Source organism: Cheilinus undulatus, linkage group 1 (genome assembly GCF_018320785.1).
Source record: "Cheilinus undulatus linkage group 1, ASM1832078v1, whole genome shotgun sequence".
NCBI lineage: Eukaryota > Metazoa > Chordata > Actinopteri > Labriformes > Labridae > Cheilinus > Cheilinus undulatus.
This window is the reverse complement of record NC_054865.1, coordinates 49532101-49555600: the sequence shown is the minus strand read 5'-3', so window position 1 is coordinate 49555600 and position 23500 is coordinate 49532101. Positions and strand designations below refer to the sequence as shown.

The window sequence follows — 23500 nt, the reverse complement described above, 5'->3', positions numbered from 1 at the left end:
ATCAGGAAAGGCTCAGTGTGAGGAAAGAAACTCAAAACATTTATAAAAACATCAACAAAAGAAGAACAGCAGTGGAACTTTGTGTGGCTTTATAAAGGCATCTGAAAAAAATAGTTTTATCAAGATTCTAAGCAAAGAAAGTCTGAAATTTATCGGCTTCAACTTAACATCACTGCTGACTGAAAGTCTGAGAATCTACACCTTTCATTAACATCCATGCTGTGGTCTAGGTGTCAATGTGTACGGCAGGGGTGGAAAGTAACTGATTGTATTTACTCAGATTACTGGAATTGAGTGTCTCTTTGTGTACTTATGAGTACTTTTTAAAATCACTACTTTGACTTAATATTTGGGGGGGGAAGTATTGTTCTTCACTACATTTTTAAAAAAAGCATCAAGTACTGAGTAAAAAACATAAAGCACCAAAAGCCAAAATGAGGAGGTCCAAGCTTTCTGGCATCAACAAGGAAATGGCTAGTAATGATTTTAGAGTTATAGATAGTATTTCTGATAAAACCTCACCCACTTCCAAGGTGCATGGGAGATGAATCTATCCTTGCAAAGCAGATGGATCGTCTGTTTCCATGTTTCTCACTGGAAAATCCATCTTGCAGAGCTCCCGTCTGAACTGTCTGGGCATATCAGGACCAATTAGCATGGAGGGGCAGTACTTTCAGGCACAGTGGAGTCGTGACGTAAGCAAGCAGCAACAAGTGGCCGGTACAACTATGGTGGAAGACATTAGCGTGGATGCTGCTAAAGCGCCAGTTTTATCAGAACTTGATGGCATTTCTTTGTTAAAAGAAGAACAAAGAACAATATTGAGTTGTTTTCTTCTCAAAAACGACAAAAGCCGTGTACTGACATGTCTACAGTTGCCATGGTTTGCATTATGCAGATCTGTATTGAGTTTACTCCTTCGGTGGGGGTGCAGCTCGGTAGCGGCTACGTCACGTGATTTGTTGCTCTAATTGGGCTGTAAAGATGTGACAGACGGAACGTTCATCCAGTCACCCTCTGAATTTTTTTCAAAGGCTCTGCCCTTTCCTAAATGCTGTCTATTGGAGGTTTACCAGATGGATGTGTGAAACACATCCATCTGGCATGCCAGGTTAGGATGATTAGAGAACATTTATTAGACCAACCAGTTTCAGCTTGTGGCCTTCATCAGGGTCATTTGACCGTGTTAATCCACTCTGTATAGAGTCATATGATCTAGGCTCTGCCTACTTCCATTTCAAAACTGCATAACTTCCCATGACGCCATCAGGCCGAGTGTTTATATGTGTTTTAGATGTCCAAACATGTGGAGGCACCTATGGTTGTGGAGGCAACTATGGTTGTATGAATGAGCATGGCATAATAAAAGACTTAAACATAAAAACCAATCATGCACATACTTTATGAAACTACTGAAGCCATATGTATTAGTAATTGATTTTATATTTAGATACATAAATTCTTCCCTTAAACATCTCCAGAGAAATTGATCCTAAGTGGTAAAACACAATTTAATGAGTCAGAAAGTAACACTCAGAATGCTACAAATTCACACTGTTAGAGAACAATATAAACTCAGCAGAAGTGTTCAATTTTACACAATGGGAGTTGAATTAAGAGTGAACCATCAACACCATTGGGAGTGATTCTTAAACACTTCATAGTTGATTAAAAATTATGCTCTATTTAGAGTTAATCTAACTCTAAAATTTTAACACAGGGGAAAGAGTCAATTTAACTCCAATCTGGGGTGGGACCATATAAACTGGGATACAGTGTTAATGTAACTCTTTAAGTGTTACTTTAACACTGCAAAATTTAGCCACTCAGTACTTGACTAAACTTTAAAAAAAACCTCCTTTTTCTTTTACTTAAGTAGATTTGTGGGCCAGAATTTTCACTTCTACTTGAGCAAATTTAAATCAAAGTCACTTTTTTTTTATGTCAGTGCAATTATTTGATTCTTTCCCATCTCTGATTTAATATCAGATAGCTCAGATTGCGTGGAGGTGGTCTGGAGGCCTTCTTGAGGATTTTTTTTTTTTTTTTTTTGTAGTGTAGACGCTCATGTGTAATGGCACACATTTAAGATTATCCCATCAACTTACCCAATCTGTGGTGGTCGGCCAGATAGCTAAATGCGTGACTTATTTTCATCCACCCAGTCTTACTGATGGACGTCTTGCTCAGTTAGACTTGTTGTCTATTTGAGTTGTTAGTTTGACCCTACCACTACTGCATAAACTTTATCTATAAAACAGTACATCAGTGTTTTCTTGAATGAGAAGAGGGAGGAGAGAAACGCTTTTAAAGAGGTGCTAAGTTGCATTCACACCTAGCTTTATGGATTACCACTTGGTATCAGATTATTAAGCATGGATGTTAATGGAAGGTGCAAATGGGGTCTAAAAGTCGAACCTCAGAATAGAGAGACACAAACATTAAGAGCAGTGATTAGTAAATAATTTGTTAAAAAAAAAAACATAAAGCCCCTTTAAACCAAGTTTTGAGGAGCTTTTTTCAAGGATAACCGTAATATTTTCAAATGATAAGGAACTTCATTTCAAAAGTAAAGGAAAATACCTAAATACAGCCTAAAATGATGGATCCTCCTGAAGGTGTATGTAGAAAATATTTTTTATGTGTACCAAACTCTGACACTAGCTTTCCCTTACACTTAAAAAGTAAACAATGGCATTGAATTCCCAAATAAAATAAACAGACTTCTTCATAAATATTTCAGGTTTTAGGAGAAAAAAACTATTGAAACTTAAACTCGCAGCACTAATTCTCTGGCTCAAACAGTGCAAGGTTTTGACCTTGAATAGTAGGACCAGTACCCATTATGATTTAAGTTTGTGTTCATGTGTAGGAGGATGAGAAAAGGCAAAAAGGGGAAAAAAAGGCTGCGGTTTCATCTGTATGTCGATGGCAGTTCAGAAGGGTTGTTAAAGAAAGAAGGAGATGAGTTATTGGGCTTTCCTTTTCCTCAGACGGTACCGTCTCCTCCGCTGCTTGTACAGGTGTCGGAAATTGATGAAGAGTCCTGCAGAGGAGAGGATATCGCACTCAGGATCAGGTTCATAGACAAGTTGTGTTTATTTGGTTAATTCAATACTGGAAAAAAATAATGGCCTTATTGTTTGTAAAGAATGAAATTAAACTACAACTAATTAGATCATTTTTACTTCAGTTTAACTTTTTGTTTGAGAATGAAAGAGAAAAAAACTGATTTGAGCTTTGATACAAAAGTATTTTCTACAACAACATTTGACAAAGTCTGGATTTAAAGAAACCCCAGTTCATAATTTAATGTATTTTTACAGGCAAAAGAAATAGTGACTATAAAAACAATACCTGACAGAATGGAAGGCAACAAGATGTATGATTTTGCTGCTTTAAACAGCTGACTGAAATGCAAAGAATCAATGTAAGACTACTCTAAAAATACTTCAAATAACAGCGAAGTCACACATCTCTACCGTGTTCAAGCATTCTTGACCCCCAAAATCCAGTCTGTCTGACTCATGCTCCATACTCAAGCATGCTACACTTCTTGAGCCCTGGCATGGATGGAAAAGGTGGGCTTTGGCATGCTCGTGCACAAGCAAAGGTGCACAATGTAGACGTGACATAGCCCTTTAAAACCTGCAGGAGTGCCAACACTCCTATTGCATATCTATTTTTAACCATGGGTAGAATGGCAACCAAATGAGATAAAGCAATAATTCTTTTTGCATATAAACAGTAACACTAATATATTACACATTAAATGTGTCCCAGGGTAATGTTTCCTTCCAGAAATATCCTTCCTTCTTTTGCAGAAATGTAGTAAAAACTGCACATATCAAAAACAATATACTCAATAATATAATAATATAATTCAGACCGCTGCCTTTCACAGCACTTCCTACTTTACGTGTACGTGATGACGTATGATGACGTTTGTCTGCTGAACCTACTGCGTTGTTTTCTAGCAGGTCACGAGTCACACTTTATATTGTTTCAAAATGGTCTTCTGCAAATGCTCAGAAGTATCTGGCACACTTAGAAATTTGATTGCACAACTGTTATTTTTTAGAAACATGCTGTCTTTTTGCAAATTGAGCACAATTTCATTGTATTATCATTTTTGCCTACTATGGTAGGCAAAAAGGGTTAAAATTGTTCTTCACGAAATTGTTCTTCGTGATATGGCGAGCCTTAGGGAAACCCAGATCAAAATGCAACAAAATAAATGTTTCATCAATTAAGTACAAACATACAACCTGCAGAGTTTCTTAAACTGCAAGGTAAGTGCAAGGTAGGTGTGAGGAGGGGAAAATACTAAGAACTTAGTAAGAAAAAATAGGGTGACGTCTGGGTGAAAAATTCATCTGTTCTAGTTCATACATGCAGCTCACCCAGGTAAATTCAGGAAATGTTCAGGAGTTTGGTGGGTGTGAATTTATGTACACTGGGTTTTAGATACATTTCTGCATGAAAAACATTAAAAAAACTGCTGCCCCTGAAAGCGTGTAAAGGTTTTGGCATATTTTATCTGAAGTTCCCATTTAATGATGTATGCCTCCTCTTCTTAACATAGACACATCTTACTGCATCTTAAGATATGTTGTCAATTTTTGCAGTGTCATTAAAAAGGACATGTGAGTTTCAGATGGAGAGTGTGGCAATATATTTATGGAAGTCTCACCCAGAAACATGAGGACCAGGTAGAGCTGCAGGGTGTAGGAGAAGCTTAAAGAGTGACCCAGCATGGCAGGGAGAGGGATACTAAAGAGACGAGTCTCATCAAAGATGGGCAGGGACTGGATCACAGCCACCGCTGGAAACACAGAATAACACATCATAAGCACAATCCAACAATAAACTATAATAATATTTGTTTTTTTCAAAGTAATTTTCTCATTCATCAATAAAAAAACAGTCCCTTACCTTCAGCTAAAACCCCCATGGGGTACAGAGGAATCCACAGGCTGTATCTGAGCCACGTTAACAGCTTCCAGTCTGTGCCGATGCAGGCCAGCATGTAGAATGGATATCTGATGTAGAGAAGGCAGAAGACATTACAGCTGATAACATACTGTATATTCATCAGAGACAGGATGATGAAGACGTGAACTGACCTGAAGATCTCAATGGTGCTCCACAGGTAGAACACGAAGAAGACGACAGGTTTGTTCTGCATCTCCTCCAGACTGCCGAAGATAACGAACAGAATGACGTTCCTCCCGGCTAGCTGCACAATCAATGAAGTGCCAAGACACACAATGTCAATGCCACAGATCTCAATCCAATAGAGAATATGTGGCTGGACTTGAAAAGGGCTGTTCACACCAATCCCCGTGCAACCTGACAGAGCTTGAGCAGTTTTGCAAAGAAGAATAGAGCAAAACTGCAGTGTCTTGATGTCCCTGATTGAGACCTATCCACACAGAATCAGTGCTGTGATTGCAGCCAAAGGTGCATGTACTAAACACTGACTTGAAAAGGCTGAATATTTATACAGTCACCTATTTCCCCTTGCATATTTTTATTCAATTCACATTATTTGTCAAAATCTGTTTTCATTTTGACATTTAAGATTTTTTTGTAAAAAATTAATTGCCAAAAAGCCAAATTACATTGACCATGATCGATTTATAAAATCAATAAAAGGGTAAAACTTTTAAGGGGGGGAATACTTTTTATAGGTTCTTTTTAGGCTTTGTAACCAAGTAAAAAGGGTGACAGTATTCTCTGTATTACCTGTATCATAGCAGGAAAAAATCCAGTCTTAACCAGACCCAGTAAAGGATTAATGACCTCGAGCGTGGCCATCATCTGACAGAAATACATCATGTCAGCTGTGGTATGGAAGGTATCATAGAAGGAGTCTGTGGAGGGAGAAAGAGAAACAAATACTCATAATTAAACAGCATATTACATGAACCAACATCTATAACCGTCATCATTTGCAAAACAAATCCCTGCTGCGTGTCCGTGTTCCTGTTACTATTCAAATGAATCATCTGTGAATAGACCCTCATAAACAAAACCCTCCCTCACCTCCTGTTTGTTTTTAATGCTGCAGTGGGGCTGAATGTGTTCCTCTCTTCTCTGTTTTTGTGTTTCATAATCAATCACTCAAAAACTGTCGGCTAGTGATTCATTAATAATCCATAAAATTCAAAACACATTAAAAGCTACAATGTTTCAGTTTTATCATTGTCTCTCTTTTTTTAAGATTTATTTTTGGCCTTTATTAGACAGAGGAGGACAGTGGATAGACTCAGAAACAGGGAAGAGAGTGGGGAGAGACATGTGGTAAAGGGCCACAGGCCAGATTCGAACCCGGGCTGCCCACGTACATGGTGCGCGCTTTAAACCACTCGACCATCTGCACGCCCATTTTCTGTCTTTCTGCAGTCCAATTTAGCTTTAACATTTTGTGTTTTCTGTTTAACTTTTTATCAACATTTGTGGGGTGATGACTACATATAAACACAGATGATATACATTTCAAATCAGTTATATAAAAGTACTGAAATATCTTAATAATTAATGTGATAAAGTACCTGCGGGGTCAGTAAGCAGGGTCTGTTGAGCCTTAGCACAAAGAGCTCTATTTTAAAGGTGAACAATGCGCTGTCTAAAGCACATGGAGCTAGGATTAGGACCTGTCCAACTTTTAGTACCTCAAACCTTCCAAATATCTTTCCACAGTATACAATATTACTGCCAGAGGTTTAAAAATCACATGAACCAGATCGGGCCAAGCACTTCCTTACCAAGCAGAGTGTGCACATCTACATGTGTTCACACAGTTCTTTGAGAAAATGCTTTGCGTCCATAAAAAAAAGCCGTTAGAGAAGTTTTTACAAGAAAATAAAAGAGCTTTAAAGCTGAGAGGCTGTTTTCATACTTTACTGGTAAACTGAGTTACATCAGGACAGAGGATTAAATTAAGTTTTTTCTCGTTTTCCTCTCCCTCTGTGTGTAATGGCATATATGTGCTATCTTTTCTCATAGATAATTCGAAAAAAAAATCAAAACTGTTATCAGACAGGATCTAGTAATGTGAAGTAATGTTCTATGGGCTTTTAAACAGATGAAAATTTACCGTGAATATTACTTTTTAATGTTCATTAACAATAGAGAGCTCCATCCAGCTGCAAGGTCCCTCTGCAAGAGGCTTACAAAAAGTTAGAGACTACTTAAGCACTCAAAATAAAAAAGATGGATCTTATTGGGTGTGAGTAATGGTAAATTTTAGAAGCCAATCCTTTTTTGACAGTTTCATTGTTTGAAAAATTAAGCCTGCACCATTAACAGGAGTTCTGTCATCACATTTAACCCTTCAAGCTCTAATGTACTGTTTGACCATTTTGTCTCATCTGGACTTTTTGTCTTAAAAAAAGTTCCAGGCTCCCTCCCTGAGGAAAACACAGGTTACTGCAGGAAATATGCTGACAAAGGATTTAAGTTACATTTCAAGCATTCCCACACCAGAAACAATAAAAAGACGCAGTAAAAACTTCTGCTTTCTGCGCTCACATTTGTGTTTGTATTCGCACATGTTATATGCACTGTTGATAAATGAGGGGTCCTGGTTCCTCATCAAGTTCTCCATTCCTTAAGAAAATTTTTGCAGTTTTAAACCCTCAAGAGCATCTTTCCTTCCCTTTGCTAACAATTATGTACAAGTAAAAACAGTAAGTTGCCAGTGCTGTGTTCCTCTTTCACAAACCTTGGCCAAGGATGAAGAGACGGACAGTCATGTTGACAAAGATCCAGGAAAATCCCAAAAACTGCACCAGGTTGTACATGAACAAGTAGCCTTTCTTTAACCCAAGGAAGGCTGAGGAAACAGAACAAAACAACTAGATTAGCAGGCTAATCCTACAGGATGGTAAATGTCTTCGAGAACATTCTCAGTGGAGGTATATCTCTGACGTTTAGATGTTTTGAGGCAAAATTCAGTGTGACTCACGGTCTTTACGAACTCTTGACTCCACGCTTATCTTGTTTATCCTCTCCTCCTCCTGAAAGAAAACACATCAGAAGAATCTGCCACACCTAGAGCAGCATACTTCAGCATGGGGACAACTGAGGCTCATGTAGGTGCACCAACCATCTCAGGGGATGTATAGAAAATCTTACATAGGATTTAATACTTTTTAGGGTCTTTTAAAAGACACTTTTCATACATTAAAGACCTGTAGCATCTTCAGTTTTAACCAGTCGCATCAACAACACAGCTGAGTTTATGTTTTGTGCTTTTAGTAAGACAAGAATGTGACATAAAGAAAAGAAAATGCCAGTAATATTTTTTTTACTGTATAATCAAAATCAAGCTTTCTTGGAGCACTTTGAGATAGGTCTACAAGGAAAAACAGATACCATAAGGTAGCCCAATGTCAGGTCTTGTTCTTAATCAAGAGGTCTGAAGGTAGCTACTCTAAAATCTGGAAGTATCGATTTACAAGAAGAGAAGCAGTGCATAATTGATCACCTCAGGATACTTCAAATCATCAACTCTGTTTTTTTAAAGCATTAATGTGTCATTGATCACTTTACTGTTGCGGCTGATCAGCCATAGATCACAATAATTGAGTTGTATTCATTTCAGTAATTTATCTCCATCAGTCTGGGAAGAATTCAGGTCATAAGGTAATGGGTTTAATAAAATTTCAAAATGTGATTATTAAATATAATTAACTCAAATAACATAATAATAAAAAACTCTGTAATGCACATTGTATTAATACTGAAGTTCTCTTTTCTATTTGATCTGCAGATCAGCTGATTTCTTTAAACATTTTTACAGCTACCAGGCTTCGTATAAAGGATGCCTAACTTGTGAAATGAAGTAAATATGGATGCTTTTTATCATTTTAAAAAATTACAGTTTTTATATATTTTCATATGAAAGTTAATTAATCAGTTTTGATATTGGGAGTGAGTATTGATCTGACAGCTTGCCTCCACTCATAATAAAGAAGCCATGTGAAGTAATGCAGAAAATCTACTATGCAACCCATCTTGATGAATTGTGTTGCATGGTAATATCGAATTGAATGGTTGGCCTGATGATTATTATTGAAACATAAGGCCAGTCAAGATGCACAGCTCTAGTTTACATGTTTTTAAAGATCTAGTTTTTGATAGAGTAACACAATAATGCAACTTTTTCTAACTGCATGTAAACTTACTGATGGTTGATCTGTTTAGCCACTTTTAAAACCTCCTCCTTAAAGGAGATGACTATGCTGTGCCATTCTTAGGAAAGGTTAACATTGACATTGAGCATATTTCAGTTAGTCTGTTTGAAATTCAAATACACCTGTACTGAAAGCTACCACAACCAGCTATGCAAAATTCTGTGGGCAGGCTTTGCAGTGTGAAGCATGTTAAAACCAGTCCACTCATCATAAGACTCAATGTTACCGTCAAATTGATCTCACAGCAGACTTAATATTTGTTCTATAGTTAACATTTTACTGTCTCCTCAAAGTGAACATATCAAAATGAGTTTGTTTTTATAGTCCTACCTTTGCCTGAAGCTCCATCTCAGCGTCAGACTCGTCTAGCCAGCGATCAAAGTCTGGAGCCAAAAATAGAGGCTTCTTCTCCTGCAGTGTAAGCCGGTCCCACCAGCGCTCCTCCTGCTTCCTGATTTTTATGTCCACCTGACGCTGGGTGGACTTATGACTAATCTGAAACATTACAGAGCAGAACATTACGAAGTTATACACAGGGCAATAAAAACAATGCTGTGAGAATGAAATAGGTAATTCTATATATTTCAGTCATAAAGTTGACTTTCTTGAGTTTCCTCCCATATTTTGGTGATTTTACATGCTGCCCTATTTGGATGTTAAGGTCTTTCTCCTCTGTCATAAATGTTGTTATGCTCTCAGCGCAAGAACAATTCTCCTAGTGGCAATACAGGTTTCACTTATTTATTCATCAATGATTTAAAAAAAATGGATCAATACCTCAGGTTGAACAGGTTCCAGGAACTCCAAACTGAACTCATATTCATTATCTCCTTTGGCACCATGACCCTGTGCTGTGAAAACAACAAAAAAAAAACAACAAAAAACAGTGATACAAGTTATACTTCAATAATATAAGGCTTTAAGGCCTGTCCACAGCTGCTCAGGTTCAGAGCCCTTCTCACTAACGTTTATTGTTGATACTAGGTTACGACAGTTAACTTCCACTCCCTTTTTGGACATGTAAACTAATTAATGTTTCTTTTTATTATTATTTTGCATGTTCAAAATAAACCACAACTAAATTAGAAGAGCTTTAGCAATAAGTCTTTAAAAGCATCAACCAACTGAAAGACACTGGTAACACTAGTAGCAACCATTTTGAGCTCAGTGCATTTTTAATCAAATGTGTCAAACATTTCCAAGATTAAGCATTTTAAATTGAGTATTTCTTGTTTTCTTTTTTATGTCTAAGAGTGAATAAAGAGACATGAACACATTTGAGTGAACTGTGGGGAAATGTTGCGCACGGATCAATAGCCTAGATTTTGAAAATATGTGGTTTTAAATTACCATTACGCTGACGATCACTTCCCTTTAATGGCTCATGTCAGCAGTTTTTGCTGATGTAAATACCAACCTCTAAACTGCAGTGTGTTGTTCTCCTGCAGGCTGATGTCCAGATTCTGAAAACATAAAAGCAGAAAACTTGAAATAACAAGCCTGATCATAGTCTGTGTTTTGATTCAGTTCCATTTAAAGACCAAAAAATGATATGTAAGACTCTTAATACTTCTAAAGCTGTCCAGTGAAATCAACCCTGAGCACACTGGCTAATATTGAAGAAAAGTGATGTAATTTTAAAAATAATATATAGCCTAACAAATATCAAGTTTACTTTTCTAATTATCTTGAGGAATTCCCCAAGCAGATGGCCAATGTTTCTTTAGTTAATGCAGCTAGATTGTGCAGTTTGACATTGCTTCAGAAAATATAATGGTTTCACATTATCCAGACATTCTTCTTTCCAAGTAGCAGAAAAAAGTTGCACAAAAATTCACCGATCATTTTATTTGCTTTACACTGAGAAGAGTGTTTCCTTTAGTCAGTCAATACTGGTAAACTGGACAAACATATATGGCAAAACAGGTGTTGTTCTTTCAGCCAGCTCAGTAATCATTAAACCATTCTCTTAAGAGGCTAAACAAGATCCCGGACGACCATTTAAAGTCATCAATATTTTATTAGGCCTTTTTCTAACAGGTGCAGGATGAGGATGGAGTCAAGCTGGAAACGTCCAGGAGAAGAACTGGTGTAACATGTTACTTATGCAAACAATAAGCCAGAAAGACAGAGTAAAAGTACAACATTTATAGACACCCCAAACTCAAATAAATCTTAATCCAGGTTTTGGTTGCCTGATATAATTCATCAAAAACTCCCTGCAGTGTGTATGGGCTGGAGCTTATCTTGTTTGTTGAAATGTGATAAAAAGACGTATTAGTGTTGAGGAAATACAAAGCTCAGCAGGAGAACATCTATGAAAGTGGTGTGCTGCTTAAAGAAAAACAGTCTTGTACTGTCATTTTCAGCTGTTACTCAGCACTTGTTAAGCCATTCAGACAGAAAGTAGACTATCATCTATGGTGTTAAAAAATCTGTGAAATGTTTCAAAAGTCTATCTTAGATTCAGAAGGATTTGTGGAGCCTAATTTGAGTGTTGCTTCATATGATTTTCATAAGGCAAATGTTTATTTCATTTGGTTCCAATGTGTCTAAAACATTTAGCAATACAGCCTAGTTGCTCATGTCAGGATGTAAGGGTGATGCTGTCAAATGTTGATACTTTGGAAAAATATGTCTTTTAAAATCGACCATATTATTCTATTGATCACTAGTATAGAGGGTTAAAAAGACTTCCTTTCTTCTGCCATGCTTCCTTCAAACACAAAGCTGCTACAAGCAGTGAGCAGGCTGAGAGCAATGACTAAAATATCAAAGTAAGCTGGCAACGCAACATATTTCTGTAATTAAGGCTATTTGAGGGAGTCTGTCTGGTTTTTTGATGACTAAAAATAAGTATTAATATTGGATGTCCACGATTTGTATTCAAACACGTATCAATACCGTGTGATGTGTAACATAACCATATCCAAAATCTGCTGTCCTTTTTTTCATGAACCCTGTGAGGAGTAATGACTATTTTGGGAGGTTTGTAGGTAAGTAGATATAAAATATAGCTTAATTATAAAGGCAAGGGTTACGTGACAGCAACAACAGACTTTATAAAACGTCCGTTAAATTGCACTGTGGAGGCACAGATAACCGTTAGAGGTCACTTTAGCCATCTTAACTGTACAACATTAGCTAACAGTTAGGCTAACTGTTTGTAAAACAGATATTTTTCGCTAATAAGCTGACGTTACACCCAAAGCATACACAAGAGAAAATTAACAAGCATTTTTGCTAACTACTTAACATTTAACAAGTGTGTGTAAGTTAGGACTGAAAGAAGCCGGTGTTACGGAGTAAACAGCGACCATGTTAAGTGGCGACTTCAGCCGAATACATTCGTGGCTGTCGCAGTGACAGCAACTTTGAAACCGTACAGAGGGTGCCCTCGCCAATGCCTCTTTGTCATTTTTTGTTATAATATTGACATGTACTTATAAGATATATCTCTGGTTAAAAATAACAATAACCGCAAGATAGTCGCGAGTACAATTTTCTTCTTTCCGTTCATCTTTTGCTGTTTTAAATATTGTTTTTAACTACAACAACCACAGGCACATTCGGTCAAGAGTCACCAGTTAGCAGGGTCGCCCGTTGGACCGAAACACCAGTGTGATGCTGTGGACTGTCCTACCTTTGCATCGCTCAGTTCCACCCGGAGATAAAGCTCTCTGTGCCGCTGAGCCCAGTACACATGAGGAGTGAGGGTCTGCATCGTCACCACGTGTTTTTGGATATCCACATGCCATAAAAATAGAGAAATGTACAAAATTTAAAGAGGAGACTTCATCTAACAGTCTACCTACCCCCCACACGACACAACACAGTGGATATCAGAGAGGATGATGCAGCTTATTTCCGGGGGGAGGGTCGCTAAACAAGTACACTGTAAAAAATATTCCGTTACATGAAATTGTCATACACTGTAAAAAATAAGTTAAAATATGTAGGGAATTTTGTTTATAAAATAATAATTATAATTCATAATAATTAATAAAATAATACAAAAAATAGATAACTAAATGTGAAATTATCAAGACACAGGAAACAATGTGAATAGTTTCACTAATATCCCAGGACTAGTTTACAGTTGTATCCATCAACTGGGTGTGGATTGTTTGTTTGCGATGTACATCTAATTGTGTAAGAAATTTTCCGTCTACTCTAATAAAGGGATGTTTAAAAATATTTGAAGCCTTAAACTGAAGAAACATCGGGGGAAAAAATCAACTGAGGCAACCACTGACAGTTTTTAACTAACTTATTTAACTGGGTCCATAAAATGACACATAACGTCAGAAAATGATTACCAAAATTTCCCAGATCCCTAATTAGTTTTCCAAATTTCTTCCTTTGTTCAAACAACAAGCCCCAAAACTCCCCAAACTCTTCTTTTGCCTTTACCAGTAAGAAACAAAAGCAAGAAGATCTTGTATTTAGGAAACAAGAACGCTAAATGTTCGACAATTTCGCTTAGAAAAATAGCAAAACAAAATGACTAACAATATTGTCCAGTGTTATTAATGTTTTTGATGAACGATTTAACTATCGCCTCCTTGTTGCAGCAGATAATACAGCTATCACACATTTATAGGTAATACACAATCTGAGAAGGATTTTACTGAACGTTCAAATGCAAAAGGAATTTATCCATTCCCTCTCACCTGGAGGTCATAATGTGATTTCGTTTCAACTACAGAGAATATTTATTTACTGCGGATTAAGTTCTAAATGGTATAAGAACGGCTATAATGTTACTCTTTAAGAGATCTCAAAATAAAACTTTCAAAGAGAGCTATTAAAAACAAAGAATAATTGGCGTAACGTGATAAATGTTGGAAATACAATTTAATTTGGAGTCTTTGAATGCATCTATGCACATAACGTCCCAGCAGTAGTTAAACGTCTCCTGCTCGTAACTCCGGCTAATTCTTCACCCTAACGGATTGTTAAAGAAACAATAATCCGCAAACTGTTGTCCCGCCTGTAATCTTTAAATAAACACTTCATGTTTTGTTACTTGGCGATTTACATTTGTCGTAGATAAGCTAGCTAGCACGTACCTCTATGGTAACGCCTCCTCGGTGTTGCCTCTGCGTTCGGTTTCAAAGTTCAACGGGGCGAACGTTAGATTAGCCTCATGTGAAAGTTCGACCGGTAAAAGGTTATTTACCGGCCTATAGGTTGTTAATTCGTTGACCACAGTCACTGTGTATTCCGGTGGGATAGCTGTTACCGTTACACATAACTGTTTGCTGTGTTTACTAGAAGAAAAAAATGAATTCAAACGGAGAAACAAGCGAGGAGACATCGAAATCCCCAGTTTCCACTCCGGTTGACGTCGCAGAACAACGAAAGAGGACCAAAGTTATTTCCATCGTATATATCATCGCTGCCTTGGATATCACATGGATGTTTTTACAGTTTTCTGTAACCCCTGTAAGTATTTTCTATAAGGCTAGGACATGATTCTGAGATTTCCGCACCAGCCGTGAACATGTCAGCATTCACGGAAGCACGCATAATGAAACAAGCAAACTCAAGAAAAGTATAAAAGCTCTCCGTGTTACTCTTATTCTCAGTTATGACAGGCTGTGTTTAGCATTTACGCTGGGTTATGTGGTATTTTTGCACATTCATGATGGTCTTAGACTGTCACTGCTACGATACCGCAAACCCTCATAACTTTTTAAGAATTCAGCCCTTTCACTTTCTTTTAGACAAAGCAGTCAATTACATAACACTCAAAAGTCCTGCTTTAAATACATTTTGCTATTGAAATACTGACTCAAAATGATAAGTTTCATGCAAACGTGCTCTATCATACCATAAACAGCTCATAAATAAAATAAAATTGGCTTATGACATTGTTATGTAATAGTTTTCGACCGTGGAAAAAAATAGACGTTTTACTTTGCTTAGTGGTTAAAGCAGCCTTGTCGTAGCCTTCTGTGAAACCACTGCAAGCATGTATTTAATACTTACAGGTAAAAGTGTATAACTGCAATTATAAAAGTGTACCCAGACAAGAATGTCCCTCTTATCTGATTTTTTTATAAAATATATATTGGCAAAGTCATGTAAATCTACTCTACAAATGGACAAAATCGCGTGTTTGTGTTTGAAGTAGATCTCTATTGTACTTGTATTACCTTTGAACCAGAGGCTGGTGCTGTTGCTGTACATAAGAGCCAGATGCATACTCTAAAAGTAATGGACACACATGTAATCAGTGCTACTGGGTAACAGACATGGAACACACAGAACTTTTAAGCTTATATATATCATGTAAACTCAGTTTTTCAAACCTAGAGGTGACTTAAAACTTCAGAAAACATTGCAATGCCGAACAAAATGTGTTTTCTGCCCTGAAATGCCTTCACCTTTGCAAACACCACTGCCTCCATCCTTTCTCAAATAGTTGCTAAAGTGATATCTACCAAGTACAAACATTGCTGCTAGCAGCCTTAGATTTAAGTTGATAACGATTTAAACTTAACGCTGCTAACAGCATTGAACTGGCCCTGGTACTCTCATGTACATGTCAGGGTTTATTGCATGTCAGGCATGGAGCAAAACCACAAAATGAGCTTTTTCAGAGATGTCGACATTCTCTGACCTCTCATGTCTGGTACACCTAACATGAAATGAACGCACACAGTGTAAGCAACTGATGCATCACATGCAGATCTTGCTGGGTCTTTAAAATAAGTGGCATTTTGAAAACAATCAGTTTTGCTATTTAGAAATGTTCAGAAGAGGTCTGAAATCAAACAAGTAATATTTGAGGCAGCCTGGGCCTTGGGTAACATTACACTTCCTGCCTAATGGCGAGTCATCAAAATTATAAAGAACTTTCGCAAGCACACCCTCTGAGTTCTGTGGAAGAGCTGAAGAAATGCCCTCTACAAAGACCTTTGCTAGCCCTTCACAAAATCCGGGGTTGGGTTCACTCAGATGGAAGAATTAATCCAGTAAATAGACTTAGAAATATCTAATTTTACCAACTTTTAACATACACAGGAAATGTTTGACCTCATGGTTGTTTCATTGAATGGGCTCAAGAGTGCAACATGCTGCAGGGACTGATTTTTCTTATTTTTGTAGGGGAAACTACTTGGTCTCTTAGCCAGACCCACTTGCATAATCCGAGTGATCGCACTAATTTCTACCAATATTTACAACAAAATTAGTGTTTTAAGCCCTTCAAAATCTTCCTCCTTTGTAATTGGGTATAAGGCATGGCCAACTTTTTTTGGTTAAAAGCATAAAAATCCACAGATTACGGAATATTTAAACATTCACAAAAGGAATTTAAAAATCACATTTTAAAGTGTTTGTACTTTTACATTGGATATGTGCCATAGCCATCAAAACTCAAAAACATAACAATAGTGTTAAAAAAGCTAGGAAAACATCACTTCACATTCCAACCAGCCACATAAGGGATCACATAATGGTGCATAGTAATTATTTTTATGCTTTAGAAAATAGGCGAGTTTTATTTTTCTTTATAAATGTAGCTACAGTTGTGATTATCCTCAGGTGAACAGCTATTTTGTTCACAAGAGAGGGATCACAAAAACAAAAAGGGGTAGAGCTAACAGACCCTCAGAGCAGTCCAAAGGCATGTAACTGTGTCTAAAGGTTAAATCTTCAATAATAATTTTTGTTCCTTCTCTCTGTAGTATTTGGCAAAGAAACTTGGCTTCGACACCTTGATGTTTGGTTATTTACAAACCACGGTAGGTGTAATCCAGCTGTTTGGAGGCCCAATGTTTGGAAGGTAAGAAAAAAATAATTTTACTAAACAATGAATTGTCTTTGGTTTGGTTATCTTAATGTTTTAGTCTTAGTGTCTGTCAGAAATTTTAATTTTGCTTCTCTTTTTGTGTTTGCAGGTTTGCAGATCTCTTTGGAGCACGAGTCGCCCTGTCTTTGGCGTGTTCTTCAACTGTCGTTTTCTTTCTGCTGCTGGCCATCGCAAACCACCCTGCCATGCTGTTCATCCACAAAATCCCCACAGTCTTCATGCACGTCCTACCTTGTAAGCAGTCACCTGAAATGCCCCTTTGAAGGTTCAGAATTTTAACCTTAAAACAGAGATAAGGCAGCATTCATATTCCATTCCTATCTAATGTTGTTTTTACTCCTACTGTTGTTTCACATTTGCTTTAACTCAAAGTGTAAACAAACTTGTACACCCTAACAAACTTATTACACATGGAGGCACACAGGTTCAAAATTTCTGTAAGATAGCATGAAACAAACATATTTATCAGTCCAGTCCTGATCAGAGTTTCAGTTTTCTGTCAGCTTTCCTCTTCAGGTTCTTTCAGGTTGTAGTTTCTCCTGCCTGAGAATCAAAAGAAAAGATCTGTTTCCAGCACATCTTTCACCGATCACAACACAGCTAGCATGAGACTTAATAATAGACATGGCATCCAAAAAAACTGACTAAACGGTCTCATACTGCTAAGAAGAAGCAGTAAAGATGATTTTGTGGTTCTTTCACTTCTTGAAGAGAAGAAGGAAACTCTGGGTTCATCATTTTCTAACCTTTTTCTCCACCCCTGGTTTGCAGTATCTTTTTATGTCAATTTTTATTTCTCTCCTGTCTGCAGCTACTCAGATGGTCGTGGCAGACCTCTCAGAGCCTGAAAAACGGGCGGATGCTTTAGCCAAACTTGGTCTGTGTTTTGGGATCGGTATGATAGCAGGCTCCACTTTAGGCGGTCATCTTAACACACGCTACGGGTGAGTTTCATTCATCATATGAATGCACTGCCTTTAAAAAGTATTCACCCCCTTGGAAATTTGACCCTTTTATTGGTTTAGTATCAATCAATCATGGTCTACGTAATTTGGCCTTTTTGACAAAAATTTCAAAAAATCTCTTTATCAAAGTGAAAACAAATTTCTACAAAGTAATGTTGATCAAATAAAAACATATATTTTGAAATAAGTGATCGCATAAATATTTACTTGCTTTAAGTCAGTATTTAGTAGTCACCTTTGGCTGCACTCACAGCACTGAGTCTGTGTAGATAGGTCTCAGTCAGGTTTGCACATCTGGACACGGAAGTTTTACTCCATTCTTCTCTCTAGAAACTGCTCAAGCTCTGTCAGGTTGCACAGGGATCTGGTGTGAACACAAATTGGATTAAGGTCTGGGCTTTGACCCGGCCACTCCAGAACTTTCACCTTGTTGTCTTTAAACCGTTTCTGTTTAGCTTTCACTGTCTGATTTGGGTCACTGTCTTGCTGGAAAATAAATCTTCTTCCACTAGACCATGGAGATTCACATGTCTTTTGGTGAACTCGAGTCAAAATTTAATTTGAGTTTTCTTCAGCAGTGGCTTTGTTCAGTGCCTTGGAATTATTTTCATATCCATTCCCTGAGTTATACTTTTTAATACCCTTTTCTCTGAGATGCTTGGAGTGTTTCTTTGTACTCATGGTGTAATGGTAGCCAGGAATACTGATTAAGCAGTGACTTTACCTTCCAGACACAGGCGTCTTTATACTACAATCACTTGAGACACATTCACTGCACTCAGGTGATCCCCATTTCACTGATTGTGAGACTACTAGCACCAGTTGGCTGGACCTCTGTTGAATTAGGACTGTCACTTTAAAGGGGGCTGAATATTTATTCGGCCACTTATTCTCATTTGGCTGTTAACTTTAAATATCAATTACACTTTCTCAAGATTTTCACACCCTACCTGTAACTCATACATTTCTCCATATTTGCTTGTTATGTGATAAAGAAACTCTAAGCTGGTGGGAAGAAATAGTAAATGCAATAACTGCATAAAGACTGAAATGGAAAGTAAATGGCTGCAGTGAAGGTCATGTTTGTTTTTAATGATACCTACAAAGTCCAAAACTTTAACGCTTCTCTTGCCTTCCTCTGTTTTCCAGGGAGACGTTCACTGCATGTTTTGGTGCTGCAGGGAGTGCCTTCAGCTTACTGTTGGTTTTAAAGTTTATCCCAAAATCCACCAAAGTTCATCCTTCAAAAACCAACACAGACAGTAAGTCGCACTTCGCTCTGCTACACCATGTTCTGCCAGAGAGTCTGGATTAAATACGGCTTGGGTTTCTGCACAGGCATGCTGTTTTTGGATCAAGTTTTCCAATCTAGTCCAACAGTTTTCTGGCTTTCTTTGAATAATAGCATGCTTTACAATGGAGAAGTTGACTTTTTCTTTTAGACTGGAGCTGGACAAGGTCAGGGTTGTGTGGTGAAACTGGATTGAGTTTATTTCCCCCCGATTAGACCAGATTTTTACTAAGTAAAGACAAAGAACAGGATGTACCTCTTGTAGATCCCCTTGGTTCACAGCTACAATGTTAAAGTTGTTGTTACTATGTGTACGTGTAGTTTTGTTTCTTGTTTTTTCTTTTTTCTTTACTGTACTTTAAATGTAAAATGTCATGTTCAAGGACTGGACAAGAGTGCAGAGCTGTAGTCAGCTTTATACAAAATTGTTAGTAATAGTTAATAGTTATATTCAAACGTGTATTTTGGAGGACTTGAGACTTAGAGACGGCCTGTTGTAACATCTTGTTTTTTACGCAACTGATTTATGTCTAGTATTTTTTTTTAATTAAAAAAAGGTTGGTCAGAGTTTAAAAACAGAGATGATAATGTGAAGATTTGCAATGGTAAAATGATATGTATAGTTTCTTTTCTCAACAAAAAGAGAGTTAAAAAAATAACTGATTTCAAATAGCGAAAAAACAAAACAAAACAAAACAGATGAACTGTGAAATGTAGCTATTGCAAAAGTGTGATAAACTGCAGCACCTCAAGTCCATGTTACAGGCTTCCTCTCTAACCTGGTCTTTTACCTCAGGCTTTTTAAAAAATACCCCTAATAGCTTAACATTAACTTAAATCATAACTTAGACTTTGCTTTGTATAGGTTAACATTTTAAATGTGCTATTCCTCATTAAATGTCCTTTTTAGGGATGCACAATAAATATTGGAAAGTATCAGCCAATACAGCAAATACTACATCTAATTTTACTGTTTCAAAATGCTTGTCCGTGTTGACAAATACAGATCTGTAAAAGTGTCTTTAAAACAAACATGTAAACTGTATATTTGGTCTCTTAATCTGCTGCAGGTCAAAGCAAGAACAAATCTGTGTTCAGTTTGGGAGAGATCACGAGACTGATGAAGTTTCCTGGTGTGACACCGACTTTTCTAGTGAAGATAATCGTGGGATTGCCATCAGGTAAGACTTAATTTAAGGAACTTTCTTTTCCCTGTCTTTGTTGTTATTGTTAATTTTTTTGGCTTTTGTTTAAGGGATAGGTCAGTGGATAGAGTTGAAAAACAGGGGGAGAGTAGGGAATGAAATGCTGAAAAAGAGCCAAAGGCAGGATATGAACCCTCGGGGTCTCCCTCTTCTCTTTCTCTGCACCCCCCTCGTCCTCGTCTCTTTATCTGAAACTCCCTCTTCAACAGATTGCCTTTAACAATATAATTTCCATCCTTCTGTATGGATGTGAGTGAAAAATGTTCTAAAATAACTTGTATGTAATAAGGTCTGCTCGGTCTAGGTCCCGATGACATGAGCTAATTTGAGCATTTATACCCTCAAACCCTTTCTACAGGTATTTTCCAGGTAATGTTCTCCATCATTGCACTGGAGTTTTTTAAGCTGGAGCCTCAGCAGAACGGATATCTGATGGCTTATTTTGGCATCGTCCAAATGGTAAGTGAATGAGGATTGAAATTAAACACATTTCAGTGTGGCTGTCATGTTTCACCTGTTAGAATTATATCAAACTGTGGACAAAATTTGATCAAGTCTTCATACCTGCTCAGGTAATCCAGGGGGGAGTGATTGGCCCGCTTACAGCGAGGTTTTCTGATAAGTCGCTGCTGCTTCTGTCCATCGGGGTTTCAGCTTTGGTTGGACTAGCTCAGGTAACTGCAAACACAAAAACACAAATTGGAGTGTTTAAAGTTCTGTATCTGGATGTTTTTCATGATCTCTGAGAAGCATCAATGGCTCTCTGTCTGCAGCAATAATTTCTATTCTTTTATTAAATGTTTCTTTCATTCATTTTTTTTCTTTACAGAAGATGGTTGGCCCTGTGTGTTCACATGCAGTTACTAAGAGTTGAAGTATTTTGTTAGTTTGACTAAAACTAGACTTTTTAAATGTATGTAAACATGTTAGACTGACTGAAATAGAGGTAAATAGAATTTCCAGAAGTCAGGCTAATGCCCCGTTCACACAGGATTAGTATTACCTTGGGACCTCTGGTAATTTGTAACAGTCGCGCAGAACGTCTGCTTTTTAATCCCGTGTGAATCAACTATGTCCATAATTTCAAATCTCTGAAGGTTAATATTATTGCTATTGCTGAGTACCCTGTACAACCCAATTTAAAAAATACGGAATATTTCTTTAACCTAACGAGTGTGTCTTAGGACTGTGGGAGGAAGCCTGAGCACTAGGAGAGAACTGAGGCATGCATGGGGAGAGCATACTAACCTTATACAGACAGGATCTGTCTGGCACCAACATTCAGCCACTAAATCCAGAAGTTAGCCATAGCTGATGTGTTTTTGCTCATGTGACAAAAATTGCACATCCTGCAATGTGACTTTTACACATGCCACTCATTACAATCACAATTGAAAAGCAACATATAATTCAGCCTTATTAGCAACTATTTTCAGATTTCTTTTACACCACTATGCTTTTGTAGGCCTTAGTTGTTTATTTTTATATCTGGTAATTAGATAATTTTCTTCTGATATATTTCTTCTCTGTTTTAGGCGTACATGCAGAACGTGTTCCAGTTCTGCATCATCGTGCTTCCCATGATGTTTTCTCTCAGTGTGTTTAGCGTCATCACAGACAGCATTCTCACCAAGAGTGTGCCGTCGTCTGACACAGGTAGAGTCGTCCTGCCTTTCTCACTGTAGCTCCTTTATTCACATTGCAATAAAAATAAACAGTAAGATCCCCCTACCATTACTGTTACTACCACTACATGGATATGAGGCATTTAATCATTTTATCCCATCTAATTTGATACATTAGATTCTTTTACTCTATTGTCACTGTTTTTGTGTCAGTTTTCTTTGGTTTGGTTTTGTGAAGATGAATGGCAGTTTTCTAACATGTCAGCTGTAGCTCGGTCTCTGGCTGTAGAAGTGTATCATTGAGAAAACAACCACTCAAAACTCAGATGAAAAACCAAACAGAAAACTACAGTCTCATCTCATATCAGAGCTACAGAATAACGATTAATACTGACTTTTCGTTCTTCTTTTTTTTTTTTTTTTTCCCCGCAGGCACAATGATGGGACTGTGTGCATCGGTCCAATCTCTGCTTCGCACAGTTGGTCCAACTATCGGTGGCTTCCTGTACGTGAACTATGGCATTTCATCGATAGGCTTAATCGAGTTCTTTGTGAATAGTTCAGTGTTTGTGTTCATGATGCAGCGTCACCTAAGTAGGACGGCAGAACATAGGGAATAAAATTATTTAAACAAAGCTTCTCATCATCTCTGACAGAGATGTAAATAAATGTATGATTTTAGGAACAATCATTTCTTTTTAATTTAAAATATCCTGTTTTGTTTTTAAGACTGAGTCAATCTTTCGTTTACTATTTTTTTAAAAACTGTTGTGCATGTTCAAGACCAAACCACTAGATGGCAGCATATCCTACATTTTACCTCATGATACTTTCATGTGTTCATCAATCTCACAAAAGATGCACTTAATATTATCAGTGCTGAGATTTCCCTAAATCTGCAATTATTAATGTAGAATTATATCAAAGATATATCAGAATAGTTTTGAAATTTGCAATGAAAGTTTATTTTTTGTATTTTCATTAAACATTTCAATGATTTGTTCTTGTACTTTCATTGTTGTAAAAAAAAGCTGCAGTTTCATTGGAAAATGTATTTCCTGTTAATTTTTTTTAGACAAGAGAGCTGTACATGTGAGTTTTGCTGCAAGTAAAGACCTTTCTTACTTGTTTGTTAAATTCATTTACTTTAGGGCAGTGTATAGAAGATTTTCCTTCAACCCCAATCAAAAAAAGTTGGGCTGCTGTTTAAAACATAAATAATAACAGAATGCAATGATTTTCAAATTTCATTAACCTATATTTTACTCACAATAGAATGTAAACAACATATCAGATGTTGAAACTGAGACATTTGACCATTTACTGAAAAAATTTTTTTTTATTTAATGGCAGCAACACATCTCAGAAAGTAGGGACAGAGCCATGTTT

At 37.1% G+C, this 23500-nt stretch overlaps 2 protein-coding genes across 2 annotated transcripts; one reads left to right on the top strand and one right to left on the bottom strand.

The window, feature by feature from the left end:
* Positions 1–1010: 1010 nt before the first annotated feature.
* Positions 1011–13035, bottom strand: LOC121512546 (very-long-chain (3R)-3-hydroxyacyl-CoA dehydratase-like). Its single transcript, XM_041791861.1, has 11 exons — positions 12847–13035; positions 10621–10666; positions 9981–10054; positions 9534–9698; positions 7973–8024; positions 7730–7840; positions 5749–5876; positions 5127–5239; positions 4936–5042; positions 4694–4825; positions 1011–3046 (listed from the first exon to the last, which is right to left on the bottom strand). Exons 1-11 carry the CDS (start codon positions 12925–12927, stop codon positions 2970–2972), a joined length of 1086 nt encoding a protein of 361 aa, XP_041647795.1. The 5' UTR covers positions 12928–13035; the 3' UTR covers positions 1011–2969.
* A 1258-nt stretch (positions 13036–14293) lies between these two features.
* slc22a18 (solute carrier family 22 member 18) lies at positions 14294–23110 on the top strand. The gene is made up of 10 exons (XM_041791849.1): positions 14294–14651; positions 16901–16998; positions 17114–17259; positions 17837–17969; positions 19140–19252; positions 20352–20462; positions 20845–20945; positions 21059–21160; positions 22022–22142; positions 22544–23110. Exons 1-10 carry the CDS (start codon positions 14490–14492, stop codon positions 22729–22731), a joined length of 1275 nt encoding a protein of 424 aa, XP_041647783.1. The 5' UTR covers positions 14294–14489; the 3' UTR covers positions 22732–23110.
* The last annotated feature ends 390 nt before the right edge of the window (positions 23111–23500 follow it).